This window comes from Miscanthus floridulus, chromosome 4, assembly GCF_019320115.1.
Source record: "Miscanthus floridulus cultivar M001 chromosome 4, ASM1932011v1, whole genome shotgun sequence".
NCBI classification, from domain to species: domain Eukaryota; kingdom Viridiplantae; phylum Streptophyta; class Magnoliopsida; order Poales; family Poaceae; genus Miscanthus; species Miscanthus floridulus.
The window spans coordinates 18,859,519-18,878,753 of record NC_089583.1 but is presented as its reverse complement, the minus strand read 5'-3'; the positions used below and the strand labels follow the sequence as shown (position 1 = coordinate 18,878,753).

General features: G+C 43.6%; 1 protein-coding gene across 2 annotated transcripts; it reads right to left on the bottom strand.

Moving 5' to 3' along the window:
• Nucleotides 1-13,189: 13,189 nt before the first annotated feature.
• On the bottom strand, nucleotides 13,190-18,983 carry LOC136549497 (plasma membrane ATPase 1-like). Of its 2 annotated transcripts, XM_066540803.1 has the most exons (21): nucleotides 18,820-18,983; nucleotides 18,067-18,186; nucleotides 17,835-17,933; nucleotides 17,595-17,732; nucleotides 17,383-17,517; nucleotides 17,119-17,298; nucleotides 16,822-17,028; nucleotides 16,610-16,729; nucleotides 16,410-16,529; nucleotides 16,194-16,316; nucleotides 16,010-16,114; nucleotides 15,785-15,929; nucleotides 15,460-15,624; nucleotides 15,107-15,345; nucleotides 14,993-15,025; nucleotides 14,814-14,895; nucleotides 14,505-14,665; nucleotides 14,232-14,417; nucleotides 13,963-14,145; nucleotides 13,649-13,827; nucleotides 13,190-13,542 (listed from the first exon to the last, which is right to left on the bottom strand). In XM_066540803.1, the coding sequence occupies exons 1-21, from the start codon at nucleotides 18,871-18,873 to the stop codon at nucleotides 13,446-13,448; spliced, it is 2,871 nt and encodes a 956-aa protein (XP_066396900.1). In that variant the 5' UTR covers nucleotides 18,874-18,983; the 3' UTR covers nucleotides 13,190-13,445. The 2 variants fall into 2 exon arrangements, with proteins under 2 accessions (XP_066396900.1, XP_066396899.1); XM_066540802.1 differs by having other exon boundaries at nucleotides 14,232-14,665.
• Nucleotides 18,984-19,235: the final 252 nt, after the last annotated feature.

The following is a 19,235-nucleotide window of genomic DNA, read 5'->3' as shown; positions in this document are numbered from 1 at the left end:
TTATAGTGAAATTTTTATATTGGACTAATTATTGTATGCTTGAAGTGTAGCAAAAATTTTATACTCATTGGATCGCGTACAACTTAGTTATAGATTTGTTTAGATGCATGCTTGTTATACATAAATAAATCTATAACTAACTTATACATAATCCAATGAGTATGTCTTTACACCAAAATTTGGAAGGAGAGTCATAGAGACTTAAAAGCTTCCAAGATCATGTCATCAAGGAAGCAATTGCGTGCAAATCGGAATCAGCTGATTCGAATGCAGCACCGGAATCGGCTTTCTTCAGGTAGCGCTAGTAGATGACGACAAAGGCTATGATCGGCGTCGGGACAAGACATGTTGGACTCTACAAAAAGAAAAAGATTAGAGTCCAAGTTATCTTAAATTAGGAATGTTTTATCTTAGGGCCAAAGATTGTGATGTGTCATGCTTAGATAGGAGTCATGCATAGGTCCCAGGTATAAATATCAAACCCCGGCTATTGTAAAAGGACACATAATCAATTAAATACAAGTTATTTACTTTTTCGGCTTCGGCCACCCCATCGGAGTAGGAGTATAGTAGATCTCGGTGAGTTCTTCAGCAAGTATGGTTGCATCGATCCGGTCGACCTCCACTGCTTGTCTGTAAGTACCGTCATGGCTTATACCTCTATTCGTACGGCAGCATCGATCCAGTCGACCTCCACTATGGCTCTGGTATGAGTTAGTTATCGACTCTTGTCTAGTTCAAGTACGGTTGCATCGATCCGGTCGACCTTCACTGCTCGAACTAGATTAAGGTCAAGTTATCGGCTCTATCTAAGGGTGGCGTTCCTTCGGATAGATTCATTAAGTTACTGATATTGCTTATTGCTTCTATTGTTTATTTAATTACAGCAATATCACTTCGCCCAATTGGGATTGATCTAGATCGGCCTTATATCTTGTTTAACCCATCGTTTGTTAATCTAAACTAATCTAATATGTACTTTAAACGATGAGTTATATTTTATCGCCTGTTTTATATCAATCCTGATCGTGCATAGCGTGCAGTTAAGGCGTGTCTGATTTTGAGTAGATCTATTGACTAACAAAAACCGTTTCATGGCCCATTATCACAGCCTGTGTGATTCTGCCTCACACCCCCACTATTAGCATCAGTAGAGAGGAGATCGTTATTTGGTAGATCTGTTCCTAAGAGGGCATGACCTTAATTGTGCGCTATGCCTGAATCGGCTGTTTTAGTCGATATCAAGTGCTTTCATGAATAGTTCATGTCACGAGACTGTTGAATTAGCGATAGGTTGAAAGATGTGTTAGCCCCATAATCTTATTATTGTATTATGGCCTGCATGATTCTACCTCATGCCCCACTGGTCATAGCGATAGATGAGATCTAATATGTTCTAGATTTATCTCTATTAAATGGTTGAATGATGATGAACTGTTTCTTTTATAAAGGAGTTTGGTTACTTGCAGTTATTGGCTTAGCATAAATTAATCATGGTTGATATAGTATTGCCATTGACCAATATTTGTTTAAATAATGATATTCATCCTAAACGATAAGAAATTATTCTTACACAATCCCATGAGCTTTAACCGATTTATTCTTATGAATATGCTGAAATCGACTATTTAGTCGATCTCCTTTCATATCGGCTCTTAGAGCCACACATTCGGGACTGTCTGGCAACACCGGCACGTTCCGCCCAAAATTACTAATAAACTTTCTCTCATTGTTAATTGCAGGGTCAAATTGACTGGCACATCTCGGGAGGATTGTGCAGGATCGACCATCCCTGCGCTGAACCTAGGTGGATCTATAGCTCCATCGAGTAGAACCTTCCGGCTTGCTCGTGTGTCCTCAGCACAGGACAAAAATTCTGTGTCGACACGATTTTCTAGCACACCGGGTGGGACCCCACAATCGTCATGGCGGTTCACAACAATGATGACATCCTTATGGTACATTATGAAGATCTACCTGATGGAGATAAGGGTATCATCAGCAAAGCTATAGAAGAGTTTCAGAACAAGTGTTTGTTGCCCTACACCAAAACACGTGACAACACAATTGTTCAAAAATTTCCACTACCAAGAGTTCTACTACATGGGCAGACAGATACAGCCAAAGATGAAGATAGACATATCTTTATAGAAGTTATAGACAAATCTGTTCATGATGCTATATCAAGCCGCAATGAAGCTTTCTTAGACACATTCCACAATGATGTGAAAGAAGCAATTCATGGGTTTCCAGTTGGTCAAGGTGGGCCGGCTTATTACAACATTCTAGATTTGTCGACCCAGGAGACCAATCAAGTCGATACCAGCCATCAAGAAGCAGCACCAGCTAGTAATGGTGATGTCCAGGCAGATCAAGGTTCATCTGAACAAGCTCAACGTACTACTACGAATCAGATACAGTATAATCCTGGACTGTTAGTACAGCATGTGCAACAGCCGACGGGGCAAAATCAGAACCAGGTGATCAATTTTGGTACATCAGGCCACATACCATCGTCGGCTCAAAAAATAGCACCCTTAATTCAAAGGATCCGTAGAGATAGAGATTCTTATGTCTACAATCAGAAACTTCAAGTAGCAAGCCAGCAAAAGATCCAGCAGATCGAGATTCCACAAGGGTATCACTATGGCATAGATTATAACACCCTCCACATGATACCAAATCTACGATATCAAGGCACATGAGATTTTAATCCACAGATGGGTCAGCAGGTGCAGAGGAATCCAAATCCACAAGCTGACGAGTTGTTGCTGAGGGTGACCGAGATGATAAAGAATTAGTTCGGTCTGAAGCCAAAAGGGTTGACCTTCTCGTACAAATGCCCATATCCAGAATGGTATGATTTGGTCGCTCTTCCCATAAATTACAGGCTCCCAGAGTTCGCTAAGTTCACTGACTAAGATAGTACAAGCACGATAGAACATGTCAGTCGGTATCTTACACAATCGGGCGAAGCATCAGTTGAGGATGCCCATCGAGTACGTTTCTTCTCCTTGTCCCTGTCAGGTCCAGCCTTCACTTGGTTTTCATCACTGCTAGTCAATTCCATCGCCAATTGGGCTGACCTAGAGAAGAAGTTTCATACAAATTTTTATACTGGGAATGGAGAAAAGAAGATTACCGATCTGACAACTATAAGGTAGAAGACTAATGAATTGGGCACTGAGTTTCTTCAGAGGTTCCGAGAGACCAGAAACTTGTGCTTCTCCTTAAACTTGGCTGATGATCAACTAGTTGCTTTAGCCGTTCAGGGAATGCTGCCAATGTAGAAAGAAAAGCTGCTAGGACAAGAATTTGACAACTTGGGTCAATTGGCTCAGCGAGTGGCAGCACTCAATAGCCAATTCCAGAGTATACACAGATATACCCAATTTCAGAAAAGTACCATAGTGGCCGAGGCTTACAATCCATACTCAGTCGATGACGGCTATGAAGACAAAGAAGAAGAGGTTGCTGTGGCTGAATGGAATTGGGGCAAGAAAACAGTAATGGTGCCAAATCCTTAGAGAAGAGGAGTTAAGGAGAGCTATGACTTTGATGTCACCAAATCAGATAAGCTCTTCAATTTCTTACTTGAGAAGGGACAGATCAAGCTGCCCGATGGTCATGTTATGTTGCCCCCTGATTAGTTGAAGAATAAGAAGTTCTGCAAGTTCCATAATGCTATTTCCCATTCCACTAATGAATATAGAATCTTCCGGCAGCATATACAGAGGACAATTCAGCAAGGAAGACTCAAATTTGATACACCTCAGAGAATGAAAGTTGATGATAATCCTTTCCTAGGAGATCAAAACATGGTTGATGCTGGGCTACTCGAAGGAAAGACTAAGGTTCTAACATCGATCAAATCAAGAGAAGCCAGAATAATCGATCCCAAGATGCAAATATCAGCTAACGAGTACAGAGAGATTAGAAGACGTTGTGCTAAGCAAAAGAGCCGATATGAGCTAGGGGGAAACGTCAAAAGCAGGGGCGACAAAGCCATGAGTTACATCTTGGATCCAATTGAACAAGTGGCAGCGATAGAAGAAAAAAGATTATCAGCGTTGGTTAAAGGATCAAGCATACCAGTGTCAACTGGAAGAGGAGAGGTATGAAAGGAAATAAGCCGAATCACATTGGAATTGTCCTTTCTTCAGACATTGCTAGAATGAAGATTTGAAGTTGCCTACCAGACACGACTGCCTAGAATACAGCAATCAATATTGGGAGTTTAGGCAATCTCAAACCAACCGCCGGTCTATCCATGCTCAAGATGCATATCATCATAATAACATGGATCGGCGCTTAAAAAATAAAAGTGTTTATGATCGACTTGGAAAACGAGTTGTTGACCAAGACTGGGCTGATTATAAAGAAGAAGGCAACAAAAGAAATTACGTTTGGCAGGAAGGCCAAGGGTATCCAGGAGGCTTAACAAGAAACCAGAAGAGAAGGGTGCAACGCCTAAGGAATAAAGAGATGGAACAGGCTCAGGCATCCGGCAAGCCTCTAGTATAGCGTGCTAAGCAAACAACCGATAAAAAGCAACCATCGACCAATATCCAAATGGCTTTTCTGTTGCCATCAGAATTCAGAGTCAATGGTGATAGCCAATAGCCGATCCAAGCAGTCGTCTTTGAAAATTTGTCTTAATGGATAATCCAATAGATGGTACAGATGGTAAACTAGGACATGGCTTCACGTTGGCTGATGAATTGGCAGAAGTAGATATTGGTTCTGGAGATAGACCTAGGTCGACGTACGTAAGTGCTAAGTTGGATCTAGAGTATAAGCAGGAATTAATTGATTTATTAAAAGAATTTAAAGACTGCTTTGCTTGGGAATACTATGAGATGCCTGGTTTAGACCAGCCAATTGTTGAACATCGGTTACCAATCAAACCTAGATATCAGCCGTTTAAACAAGCTCCAAGGAGATTCAACCTAAATGTGCTTGATGATATCAAAAAGGAGACTAAAAGCTTACTGGAAGCAAAGTTTATTCGACCATGCTGATATGCATAGTGGATATCAAATGTTGTCCCTGTATATAAGAAGAATGGAAAATTAAGAGTTTGCATTGATTTTAGGGATCTGAACAACGCCACACCCATCGATGATTATCCGATGCCAATAGCTGATATGTTAGTGGATGCAGCAGCCGGGCACAAGGTTATTAGTTTTATGGACGGCAACGTAGGATACAATCAAATTTTCATGGCTGGGGAAGACATAGCAAAGACTACTTTCAGGTGCCCCGGCATGATCGGTCTGTTAGAGTGGGTTGTGATGACATTTGGTCTAAAGGATGCCGGTGCAACTTATCAAAGGGTGATGAATTACATTTTTCATAAGTTATCGGTAGGATTGTTGAAATCTATATCAACGATGTGATGATAAAATCCAAGGGGTACAAAGAGCACCTAGTTGATTTGTGAGAAACTCTGGAATGCACAAGAAAACATGGTTTAAAGATGAATCCTAATAAGTGTGCTTTCAGAGTGTCAGCTGGGCAATTCTTGGGATTTATAGTCCACGAGAGAGGAATCGAAGTTGGTCAAAAAAAGAGTAAAAGCAATTGATGAAGCAGTCCCCCCAACTACTAAAATAGAGTTGCAATCTCTGCTTGGTAAGATCAATTTCATCAGAAGATTCATTTCAAATTTGTCAAAAAGGATCATGTCGTTTTCTCCCTTGTTGATGTTGAAAATCATCAAGAATTCAAGTGGGGTGACATACAACAAAGGGCGTTTGAAGAGATAAAGGAATACATGAAGTGTCCACCTGTGCTGGTCCCTCCTCAGCAAGGTAAGCCTTTTAAGTTGTACATATCGGCTAATGACAAGACAATTGGATCGGCCTTGATGCAAGAATTTGAAGGAAAAGAGAGTTATTTTCTATCTGAGTAGAAGACTACTGGATCCAAGAGACAAGATATTCTCCCATCAAAAAGTTATGCTTGTGCTTATATTTCTCTTGCACTAAGTTGCGACACTACTTATTATCGACTGAGTGTACAGTTGTTTCCAAGGCTGATGTGGTTAAGCACATGTTATCAATGCCAATACTGAATGGAAGAGTGGGAAAGTGGATTCTTGTGTTATCAGAATTTAACTTGAAGTACGAATCGGCTAAAGCGGTCAAAGGACAAGTAATGGCCAATTTTATCACTCAACATCATAAGCCAAGCATTGGTTATGTAGAGCCGATGCTTTGGACGTTATTCTTTGATGGATCATCATGCAAGCAGGGTGGTGGCATTGGTATTGTTATTATTTTTCCTTGGGGGCAAGTTTTGAGTTTGCTCTTCCAACTAAACCAATGATTACTAACAATCAAGCGGAGTACAAAGCTATTCTTAAGGGACTTCAACTTCTTCATGAAGTAAAGGCCAAAGCAATTGAAGTATTTGGAGATTCACAGTTAATTATTAATCAGTTGATCGGCCTATATGAGTGCAAAGAAGAGACTTTGAAAGGATATTATGATGAGTGCCAAAAGTTACTCAAGGAGTTTCTTCATATCTCTTTCCAACATATTCCAAGAGCATAAAATCAAGAAGCTAATTGTCTGGCTCAAAGTGCATCAGGATATCGAGTGTTTCAAGAAGTCTTGAGTAGTGAAACCTCAATTGATAATTGGAGAGTCGAAATAGCCGATTACCTTAGAGATCTATCTCAGAAAGTTACCAGAAAGCTAAGATATAAATCGGCTAAGTATGTTTTGTTAGATGATCAGTTATATTATAAAATAGTCGATGGGGTGTTGCTCAAATGCTTAAACCAAGAAGAAGATAAGGTGTTGATGGGTGAGGTGCATGAAGGGATATGTGGAGCTCATCAATCGGCTTATAAGATAAAATGGATTATCCGTAGAGCAGATATTTCTGGCCAACAATGTTGAAAGACTGTTTTGAATATTACAAGGGGGCCAGGACTGTCAGCGTTTTGGTAATGTCCAGAGATCGCCTACATCAGCCATGAATCCAATAATCAAGACATGGCCGTTTTGAGATTGGGGAATTGATTTATTTGGCCAGATTTTTCTGCCTTCAAGCAAAGGACATAAGTTTATATTGGTAGCAACAGATTACTTCACTAAATGGGTTGAGGCAATTCCTTTGAAGACGGTAACCTCAAAGAACATGATTGATTTTGTCTAGGAACACATTGTGTATCATTTTGGGATTCCTCAAACTATAACTACAGATCAAGGAACAATGTTCACATCAGAAGAGTTCAGGGATTTTGCTACCAGTATGGGAATCAAGCTACTAAATTCCTCTCCTTACTATGCTCAGGCTAATGGCCAGGCAGAGGCGTCCAACTAGATTATGATTAAGCTAATCAAGAATAGATCGAGGAACAGCCAAGGAAGTGGCATTCGACGCTAAATGAGGCGATGTGGGCATATAGGATGGCCTGTCATAGATCAATTAAAACGTCGCCTTACGAACTTGTGTATGGCTATAATGCAGTTCTTCCTTGGGAAGTTCGGATTGGATCGAGGCGTGTTACATTGCAAAATGATTTGTCAGCCGAAGTCTACAAGAATCTTATGATAGACAATTTGGAGGACTTGAGTTGCCTTCGGTTGCGTACTCTTGAAAATATCGAAGCCAATAAACTGAGGGTTGCAAAATATTATAATAAAAAGGTCAAGATTAAGCAATTCTCTGAAGGAGACTTGGTCTAAAAAGTAAAATTACCGATCGGATCAAAGGATAGTAAATTCGACCAATGGTCACCTAACTGGAAAGGACCTTATTGGATCAAACGTTGTGCTCCTGGTAATGCTTATATTTTAGAAACACTAAAAGGAGAGGAAGAATTTGGCCGAGCAATCAATGGAAAATATTTAAAGAAATATTATCCTAGCGTTTGGATCAATACTTAATAAACGATTTGTTCGGTCGATAGCTTTAATAGCAGATATTGGAAAGGTATCGCCTCTAGTGCAAAAATGAACCCAAAGGGGTAAAAGCCAGTACGATGTGTATCACCTATAGAAGCAAAGCAAACACGGACAAAGTGATGTGTATGAAGCACGAAACAAAGAAAAATCACTCAAGACGAAGAAGTTGTTTCCTAAATGACACCTATTACAAGCTACGGGCCGGAAAACACTCTGCCTACTATATCATCGGCCAGGGTGTTGAAGGCTACAAAGTTGGTGGCGCTAAGGAAGTCCTCAACCAAGCGCTCATGCTCCCCAGGGTACGCTGCGTCTGGAAAAACCATGTGAAAGAAGCCGAAGATTATGGCCAGAACGGGCTTGTGCAGCAGCCAGTGCCACGGCAGCACCATGACGAATGCCATGAAGGGCGACCTCCCTGACATGATTTGGGATGTCATGCAAGCGAAGCACTAGAATGGCGCCCTTGGCATTGACAAATCCCGTCGCATGATCAGCAGCCGATCAAAGGCTTTCCAATTGAGCAGTTAGATCTAAAAAGATTTGGGGAAAGAATTATCAGAAATCTTGAAGGCAAAATTAAGAAGAAGACAGAAAAATTATGGTGGATGTCTCACCCATGATTCTGGGTTCAACTCTGGCCAACCTTTCCCCCACTAGACTAGCCTTAGGGGATGATCGGCCTTGAATCATGGCCAAAGCCGATTCTACAAGGGAGAGGCAGTTAGCCAGATTCTGGTCAATCCAATCAATGGAGGCCAGCAAATCGTTATTGCTAATCTGCCTCCTCGGGTAGCAGGGAAGTTGGTGGTGAATCGGTGCTGAAGGTGACCCCAAAGGCTGAACAGAGTTGACCATCTGCTCTAGAACGATGGGAGCAGCCCAGGTTGCACCCTCTCGGCGATGAAGGCGCTGGCGCAATGATGTAGATCCATTGAGGACCTCCTCAGTAGACCTCTTGCTATTCTCCATGATCTCAAACCTATAGAAAAAGCAGGAACTATACTAAGAATGCAGGAGATTTGAGACGAAGTGGGTTGTTTTTCGATCCACAGTCGTGGCCCGTATATATAGCCCGAAAAGGCAAGAAGATAGATTTCGCCGGGGGTGTAAAATTGAAATCAGGAATAGAAACAGATCGACACTCCAGAAATTTAGGGGACAGATAATGAAGAGGTAACAGATTCGAACTTATTGCTTCCCCGAATTACAAAATATCATGGGACGGATACGAAGAATTTACATTGACCAGAGACCGACCCACCAAGACTTCTTTGGATTGAAAGGAGTTTGGGTCCCCACAAGACCGAAGGTCATCGTGAACCGAGTCACGTCGGCCTGTTGATAAAATTGTGCCAGGAGAAGGGGAAAGGCTGCCCGACAGATGCCCAGCTGATTTCTCGGTGACTAGGAAACTGTGGGAAAGAAGCCTATGGCTTTTCTGGTGGGCGTTTGGTGGAACGAACAAGGGGAAGGTGTTCACATATTTTAGCCCTTGCAAACACTAGAACAGCTCTGCGAGCATGGTGAGAAGACACAGGTGATATCATAAGACTTCTTCTAGCCGCAGTAGCTGATCCTCTTGCTCGACAAGGCGCTAGAAAGAGCGACACAATCACCCTATGCACAAGAATTCTTCTAACCACTCAAGATCTTCATAGCAAAAGGATAGACCATGGAGGGTCCGGCGGAGTTAGAAGCACTCGAGGGAGCAGATGGAAGAAAGACATGGCTGAATTGTTGAATTGCTCTCACTAAGGTCGGATAGACATTTTATAGCCGTCCTGAAAAGATGAAACCAAGTGCCCGTGAAGCAATGATGCTCTCGTAAAAGTTTTGAAGCATGGTCTCATGGGCTGACATAGGCGGCGACAAACGGTAGACCCCAGATCAAGATTCTCTACCCGTGACTACGGACCTATCAGGGGTACAAACGTGATAATTTTGGAATAAAATTACTTTTATCCCAAAATTAGGAGGCATGTGTTTACACCAAAATTTGGAAGGAGAGTCGTAGAGACTTAAAAGCTCCCAAGATCATGTCATCAAGAAAGCAATTGCGTGCAGATCGGAATCAGCTGATTCGAATGCAGCACCAGAATCGACTTTCTTCAGGTAGCGCCAGCAGATGACGACAAAGGCTACGATCGACGCTGGGACAAGACATGTTGGACTCTACAAAAAGAAAAAGATTAGAGTCCAAGTTATCTTAAATTATGAATGTTTTATCTTAGGGCCAAAGATTGTGATGAGTCGTGCTTAGATAGGAATCATGCATACGTCCCGGGTATAAATATCAAACCCCGACTATTGTAAAAGGACACACAATCAATCAAATACAAGTTATTTACTTTTTCAGCTCCGGCCACCCCTTAAGAGTATGAGTAGAGTAGATCTCGGCGAGTTCTTCAGCAAGTATGGCTGCATCTATCCGGTTGACCTCCACTGCTTGTCTGTAAGTACCATCATGGCTTATACCTCTGTTCATATGGCTGCATCGATCTGGTCGACCTCCACTGCGACTCTAGTATGAGTTAGTTATCAACTCTTGTCTAGTTCAAGGATGATTGCATCGATCCGGTCGATCTCCACTGCTCGAACTAGATTAAGATCAAGTTATCGGCTCTATCTAAGGGTGACGTTCCTTCGGATAGATTCATTAAGTTACTGATATTGCTTATTGCTTCCATTGTTTATTTAATTACAGCAATATAACTTCGTCCGATGGGATTGATCTAAATCGGCCTTATATCTTGTTTAACCCATCGTTTGTTAATCTAAACTGATCTAATATATACTTTAAACGATGAGTTATGTTTTATCGGCTATTTTATATCAATCCTGATCGTGCATAGCGTGCGGTTAAGGCGTGTACTTTAAACTGATATTCATCCTGAACGATAACCGATTCTTCTTACACAATTCCATGAGCTTTAACCGATTTATTCTTATTAATATGCTGGAATCAACTATTTAGTCGATCTCCTTTCATATCGGCTCTCAGAGCCGTACATTCGGGACTGTCTAGCAACACCGGCACGTTTCCCCCGAAATTACTGATAAACTTTCTCTCCTTATCAATTACAGGGTCAAATTGACTGGCACGTCTCGGGAGGATTGTGCAGGATCGACTATCCCTGCGCTGAAGCTAGGCGAATCTACAGCTTCATCGAGCAGACCCTTCCGACTTGCTCGTGTGTCCTCGGCACGGGACAAAAATTCCGTGTCGACAGTATAAAATTTTTACTACAACTCAAGCATACAATAACTAGCCCACCATAAAATTTCACCATAATTATACCATAGAAACTACAGCTATGAATTAATTACAGAAAAGCATAAATCTAAAGCTACAGTACAAAAATTGTACTAAAGCATATCATATTATATATTCACTGTATACATCTACTTATGTGGAGTCCAACAAAATTAGATTTTTATATTTTATGATTTTTCTATAATTTATTATGATTTTTCAAATATTCAACCAAAATAAATAAATAAATAAGACAAAACCGTCTTTGAAAACCGCTTATAACAGAGGTCAGGGAGGTAAAATAAACGGTTTTAAAAGTCCAAGGAGATTATTTATCCGGTTTTAAAGTTCAAGGAGGAAAAATAGACTTTCGTAAAAATTGAGGGAGGTAATATGAACTGCCATGTTCGTTTGGCCGATAATCTATAGCTAAAAGTACTGTTGATTAATTTGTTGTGAGAGAAAATTATGATTCGTTGATCGAAAAAGTATGGCTTATGAGCAGCCAACGGGGTGAACTTTTTCCAGAGGGCAAGCCGCTAAATCACCAATACTTGGCATGTTCGGCAGGACTGAAAAATATTGTTCTGGCTGATTGTTGTGAGAGAAAAATACTGTTCTAACAGGACGTGAACAGTGCTTTCGTGAGTGGCAGAACAAGCCAGCCGGCCGGCTTAAAGCCAGCCGAACAAGCCCACTGGTGGCACCGGCCTGCTCTGCAATTTGAGTGACCGCGAAGCTGACAAGGCGGGCACGTTGTGCAGGGATCGTCCTGCCGTCCAACCTGGGACGCGGCAGCTTGCCGTACTGTGCCTGCTGATACCCAACAAGGCAAGTAGGCAGCGATGCTGGGCGGGCATTACAGCCACCAAGAGCAAAGACTTGCACATGGTTCACCAGCACCAGATAGCATCAGGCCATTTAACAACTGGGCACGGAGATCACACCCAGGCCTCGTTTAGATTGAGGTTAGGAATCAGTATTGGTACTATAGCACTTTTTGTTTGTATTTAATAATTATTGTTCAATCATGATCTAACTAGGTTCAAAAAATTTATCTCGTAATTTACAATCAAACTGTGTAATTAGTTATTTTTTATCTATATTTAATATTCTATGCATATGTTCAGAGATTTGATGTGATGAAGAGAGAGTGAAAAAACTTACGATCTAAACCAGGCCCCAGAGACAATCTCATGCCAAGAATTCAATTCAACTGCGACCAATGAATGAATGAGGGCATGCGGCCTCACAAGACACCATCCATCTCTCAGGCATGTCAGCCCGCAACGGTAACACTGCACATAGGGCTGGATATGGCTCAGTTCTTAGGCTCTCGACTCGGCTCGTTAATATTATAAGCTAGAGGGACAGCTCAGCTCAGTTCGTTAGCGAGCTCGAGCTGGCTTGTTTAGCTCGCGAGCTATTAAAAATAGGATATACATGTTTATAATATTCATGTCACAATAATTTCATAATATGACGTCCATCATTATATAACCATACATAATTAATACATATCAGGTTCATCAAAAGTATCAATCATACAACATAGCTGGTCCATCTATAATCCATGCAGTTACTTACTAGTTGCTTGCTACCACAGACTTAGGAAAGTCCATAAATTCAATGTCAGCATCATCTTCTCTCTGGAAAATAATCCATAAATCAATATAAGTACCACAATAATTATAACATCAAAATTCATATGAAACATCTGAAAATAAGGATTACATATCAATGAAATAGGTGTACACTTCTAGGTTATAACAGCGAGCTAGACTTTCAGCTCAGCTCGTGAAAAAGTTAAAACGAGTCGAGCCGAGCCAGACACAAGTCGAGCGAGTTACGAGCCGCGAGTATTTTGTCTAGACCTAGCTGCACATGCTCAGCTCATGACATCCCTATGCAGATGCAGCTATGCAGTTCTATTGCTACCACTTCAGATTTAGGAATCATGAATAACAAAACCAGCAGCCTCAAAACACGCAGAGCAGAACCAGGGAGCAAAGAATAATAATCAGCAGCAAAAATGTACTATATCATCATCATCACCTACTAAGGGCTACAGAGTATATCTAATCTCAATATAAATCCCTGCCGGGGGTGGCTAATGCAGGCGTGTTGGCGACAGAGCACCACACCGACATCATAAATATACCATCATCATCCTCGCGAACCAGTCATATATAGGGTTCCTTAATCCTTATTGCTCCCTAAGTACATACTCCATAATCCGTCTCTATAGTCGTGCCTCCATGATCCGTCAGTCACACGGTGTAGGACTGCTGGATGGTCTCGATGTCCAAACCCTTCTGCTTCACCACCGACTCCATCTTCCCCTTCAGGGTGCTCACTTCTCGCAACCTGCCACAAAATCACAAGGAACAGGGCAAGTTAGTGGAGATGCTCAACAAAACTACGTTTGGGCTAGATGGGATTATCCAGAAGCTCTGAAATAGCATGCTTGTACCTCGCCATCTCAGCTCTCCTGCGGGCCTCTTCCGCGAGCTGGTTGAGTTCGTTGAAGGTCGTCTTGTTCTCGAAGATGGATGCCTCTGGTGGCTGGAGCCCGTGGAGAGTCCTCTGAGCATGCGCCCACTTGCGCTCCCTTTCTTCCGTGCCGAAATTCTTCTTGCTTGTGAATGCAATCTGAATGTGTATGCCAGCAAAACAGATCATTACACACATTTGGCAGGCAACAATCACAGATGAGTGCGCATTTCACAGTCAGAAAACTGAACGTTGGAAGTCAACAATCATTCTCTTATGGGTGTGTGTTCTTACCCTCTGCTCAAGGACGAGATTCCATGCTCTCCCACTCAGCGCGTAACGGATGAGGAACTTGATGATATCCAGCGGGAAGTAGAAGACGAGGTTGTAAAGCCAGATGACACCAGCCCAGCCCCATCCAATGCCCTTGATCGCAGCAAATGCCCAGTTGGCATATACAGCAATCAGAGTAGCAATCTGAAAACATGACACAATGTGAGCAAGACAAAACGCAGAAAGACAACATGGCAGGTAAGGCATGAAACTGGATTCAGATGACTCACCAGCTGCGCCACCAAGAAAGCAAAGACCAGCAAGAACCCAGGACGCTCCACAAATGACCAGCTGCGAGACCGTGTCACAAAGATAAGGGCCTGACTGACTGTGCTAACTTGAAGGTACACCGCAGAGGCAAGCTTCTGAAAATCATCCTGGGCGGTCTTCTCAAGGCTTTCGACATGGAACAGTCGCTGCAAATTAGCAACAATGACAAGGATGAGCACACTGCAACGATCCCTCAAAACTTTAATAATGTTCAACAAACTACAGGTCCATACCGGGAAGAAGTCAGTCTTGTACGCAGCCCAGAAGAAAATGACAGTCATCATGGCCAAATAACCACCCAGAACTATTCCAGTTGCAAAAATCTCAGCCAACTTCCAACTATCAGGTTGTGGAGATGGTTTTACTCTGTCCTTTGAGATAGTCATAATGGTACCTATCCATGTCAAGAGGTTGAAGTTGGTAGGTAACCTAATATGCTACTTACACTGACTAAAGGTGTGTAGATATGAACAGAACAAATTAACGATCAACTGCATGTTTTACTCTCATCATGAATTATAACCAACTAAAAGGAGGCTTACCGTCATTGAGGATGGCAATGATCAGGACCATAAATGGTGGGAAGTCAAACTTCCATATCAGAGCAAGAAGCATAAAACCAAGCTGTTACAACAAAAAAGTATCTATAGGGGTCAGATAAACTATTTGTCCCATCAGTCAACCAAGCATTATTTTCTAAAAATTAAGTACAGGTACATACCACAATACGGATGGTAATTGAAACAGCATAGATCTGCAAGCAAGAATAAACTTTGAAAATACTGCACACAATGTAACACTAAGAGACTGAAAAGGAAATGCGGAATTGACGTACTGTGTAATTCTTCATCCTTTGGAAAATTGCCCGACTCGTCAGCACAGCACTAATAATCACACTAAGTCCTGGTTCAGTTAGGACAATGTCAGAAGCACTACGAGCTGCGTCGGTGGAGTCTGCTACTGCAATACCAATATCAGCCTTCTTCAAAGCTGGGGCATCATTTACACCATCCCCAGTCATACCACATATATGTTTTCTTGCTTGCAAGCGTTTCACAATCTCATACTTGTGTTCTATCAAGCGATAATAAAAAATGAATTAGACATAAGTGCTGCATATAGATGCTGAATAACTGTTGAGCCTATCAAACAAGAGTAATCAAAAACAGGTAATCTGCATAGTTGTACCGGGAAAGACTCCAGCAAAGCCATCAGCCTTCTCGATCAATTCATCAATTGGTAAAGAAGCAATTGACTCATCCTTATTCTGTCCGAGTAGAGCAGATGAAGGGTACATATTAGTACCCATTCCCAAACGACGTGCTGTTTCCTTCCCAATTGCAAGCTGATCACCTGAGGGGAGGGGGATCGGGTCAGTACTACAGTACAGTATTTCAGTAGCACTAACCAAATCTGCAAACATATTGCTATCTACAAGCTAGCAAGGAGTCAGAGGATGAAACTTCAGGTTAGAGGAATCAACTCAAGGTGGACAGGGACGAATATGACAAACCTGTAATCATCTTGACATTGACACCAAGATGGAGTGCCCTTCTGATAGTTTCTGCACTATCATGGCGAGGGGGGTCGAAAAGTGGCAAGAGCCCAATGAATTTCCATGGTCCACCAGGACTCTCTTTCCTACCATCTGGCACTTCCTGTACATGAATTTTCAGTCAAGTACAGCAGACCTTGTAGTTAAAGAGTGTAGCAATAATGCATGTCAAGGATCACAGACCTGGTAAGCTACACCAAGTGCTCGCAAACCACGTTCAGCAAATTTGTCAATCACAGCTCTGACCCTTTTTTCAATATCCGACTTGTTGTGTGCAAGATGAAGGATCTGTTTAACTTCCACTGTTAATAATTGAAATCATTGTCACAATTGTAGAATTCCCAATATGTGCTTAGGAAAACAGTACCTGCTCTGGTGCTCCCTTGCTAACACGATGCATTCTTCCTTCACCATCAAGGTAGGTTAAAGCAGTTCTTTTGTCAGTTGGATTAAATGGCAGAAAATGAATCTCTCGAACACCAGCACGAGCCTTTTGTCAAACAAGCAGAAGAAAGAGAAATAGTTAGTAAAAGTAAAATTAGCTGCAGCCTGCACATCACAAACTCCTGAGGAATCTAAGTACCTCCTTTGGATCAGCCAGCATGCCAACTATCGTGGCATCTATGGCATCCTGGTTTTCTGTACGAGAAGCTCTGGCAGCCATCAGAATTACTGTATCTTGGTCAACGCCTTTTTGGAAAACCTGATCCAGTTAACAATCAGGTTAGGCTGCAATGATCCATACACAGAAAGGCAATTGAACTTCTAGTAACAACAGCCTACCTCTACAAGACTCTTGTCCACAGTCAACTTGTTCAAGGTTAATGTCCCAGTCTTGTCACTACAAAGAACATCCATGCCAGCCATTTCTTCAATTGCTGTCATTCTCTTAGTAATTGCTCCCTAAACCACCAAGCAAAACTCCAGTATTCAATTCCCATATTAGATCAAATGAGAAACAGAGATCAAAATTTTCCCTATTGACAAGTTCATACCTGTTGAGCCAAGCGATGAGCCCCGATTGCCATAGTCACAGAAAGGACAGTGGGCATGGCAATTGGAATTCCTCCAATCAGAAGCACCAACAGATTGTCAATTCCTGGTCTGTAACCCCTGTGTTGGATCGGGTACATGACGATAAGCTCCACGATCATTCCCACAGCAATTGAACAGATGCAAAAGTTCCCTATGGCAGTGAGAACCTGGACAGTGAAACAACAGGTGTTCGTCGCGTCATAAATTTGCCAATGAAGAAAGTAAGCAAGTTCTGAAAAGCAGGATTAGAAACTTGCCTTCTGGAAATGACCAACTTGGTTTGTTGAATCGACAAGATGTGCTGCCTTGCCAAAGAATGTGTGCACACCAGTGGCAATGACAACGGCCTCAATCTCGCCCTGTTTGCAAGTGGAGCCAGAGTACACTCCATCACCAGGGCCTTTGGTCACCGGAAGAGACTCGCCAGTGAGTGCAGACTGCAGGCAACTCAAAAGTCAGAAGAAGCACAATTTAACACCAACCCAATTCACATAGAGAGGAGCAGCTTCAATTTGCATTACCTGATCAATTTTCAGTGGATCCCCTTCAAGCAGACGAGCGTCAGCTGGAATGATATCCCCAAGCTTCACACTGATGATGTCCCCTGGCACAAGGATAGCCGATTCCTCCTCGGTCCACCGGCCATTTCTGAGAACCTTTATCGCAGCAAAACCGAAATCAGTACACCCTCCAGGCAAACAACACGGCGCTGCAAACAAGATCATGTCAGTACCTTGGCCTTGGGGGCGAGGCGCGCCATAAGAGCGGCAGCGGCATTGCCGGCATTGTTCTCCTCAATGAAGCTGATTGTGGAGTTGATGATGAGCAGAGTGATGATACCCACGAAGTCCTGCCAGTCGGGCGGCTTGTTCTGAAAAAAAAAAAAGTGGAAACACACATCAAAACCTCTGGAACCCAGTCTCCAGAACACCTCTGCCATGTCCACACGGTGTGAAAAAAAATCAGTACTTACTCCACCATTCGCGAGCGCGATGGCCATGACGGCGGCCGCCTCCATGACCCAGGACAGCGGATTCCACATGAATCCCAAGAACTTGAAGATCTTGCTCTCCTGCAGGCACACAAACAGACACACACACACACACACATCCATCATGTAAGCTTCGCGTCACGCTAGACTGATGAATGAACAGGAACAGAAACGCATGAGGCGAGCCAAGGCGGCGGCCGGCGGATTCCCTCACCTGCTTCTCCTCCAGCTTGTTGGGCCCGAAGATGGCGAGGCGCTGCTCGGCCTGCTCCGTGGAGAGGCCCTGCGAGCTGCATCGCAGGTTCTCGAACACCTCCTCGATCGGTATGTTCTCCTGCGCAGGCGCAAGAACACCATCACGGCAGAGGAGGGATCAGGCAACAGACAAGAACCAACAAAATAAAAGCGTAAGAAGATAAAGAATTGGTGCGTTGAAGCGGTGCGCGGAAAACCACAAAAAAAAAAGCAGAAAGAACGGCGGAGGAGAAAAAAAACAACAAAAGTAACCAGCGGAGAGCAACTGGGAAGAACTAAGAAGAACCTGGGGCTGGGCCGAGCGTAACCGCAGCGAGATCACGCAATCAAAGCGCCGAATCGAGCAGTGCCCAGTGGATGGGTGGGGGGCAAGCGGGAGCGAATCGCGGCCGCCGACGAGATCACGGAGTCCCGGCGTGATCGAGGCGGGCGGGGGGCACGAACGGGAAAAAGAGGGAGTAGTAGTACTAGTTCACCGCCAGCGGCAGCCGGCAGGGCACCAAAACGGCAAAAACCCCACACATCCGCACCTTCCCAAATGAAAACGCACACCGAAAAAACCGCGGAACGAGGGATGCAGGCACGCACGAACTGGGCACCGAGCAGAGCAGCGGCGCCCGGCGGCACCCGCGCCACGAAGCCCAAGAAGCAACCGCGAGAGCAGGAAAAGGCAAGCAAAACGGGGAGGGAGGGATGAGAGAGTGGCGCGTACGAGATCGACGGCCTCCTTGAGCACGGCGTCCAGGTTGGACGCCTTGTCCTCCATCGTTCCCCTCTGCTCGGCGTTCCGGAGAGCCCGGAGCTCGGATTCGCAGTGCCGCGCGCGGGCAGGCGGGGCAGGCTGGCCACTGTCGCGCACGGCACACCACGAGCGCAGGCTGGCGCGGCCGCACACCCCTATATAGCAGGGCCGCTGCAGGGGAGGGGTGGGGACGCCGAGCGAATCAGCGTGGGGTGGGATCTTACGCAGGCGGTGGGGGAGTGGGTCCGGATCCGCTGTGGGCGGCAGCCGTGTGGCGGACGCTGTGGCCGTTAGCCTGCGTCTCCCCTACCTGCGGCCGGGCCGAATTTTTTACAATTTAGCCTTTTTTAAGTTTCTCACAAATAGATCCCTGACGGAAAGAATTT

Bases quoted from the DNA above. Each gene is read 5' to 3' on its own strand.
- LOC136549497 (XM_066540802.1), bottom strand. From the start codon at position 18,873: ATGGAGGACAAGGCGTCCAACCTGGACGCCGTGCTCAAGGAGGCCGTC. The intron at 17,934-18,066 runs GTGAGGGAATCC...GTGTGCCTGCAG, and splicing joins ACAAGCTGGAGGAGAAGCAG to GAGAGCAAGATCTTCAAGTT. The intron at 14,146-14,231 runs GTGAGTCATCTG...TCATGTTTTCAG, and splicing joins CTTTCTTGGTGGCGCAGCTG to ATTGCTACTCTGATTGCTGT.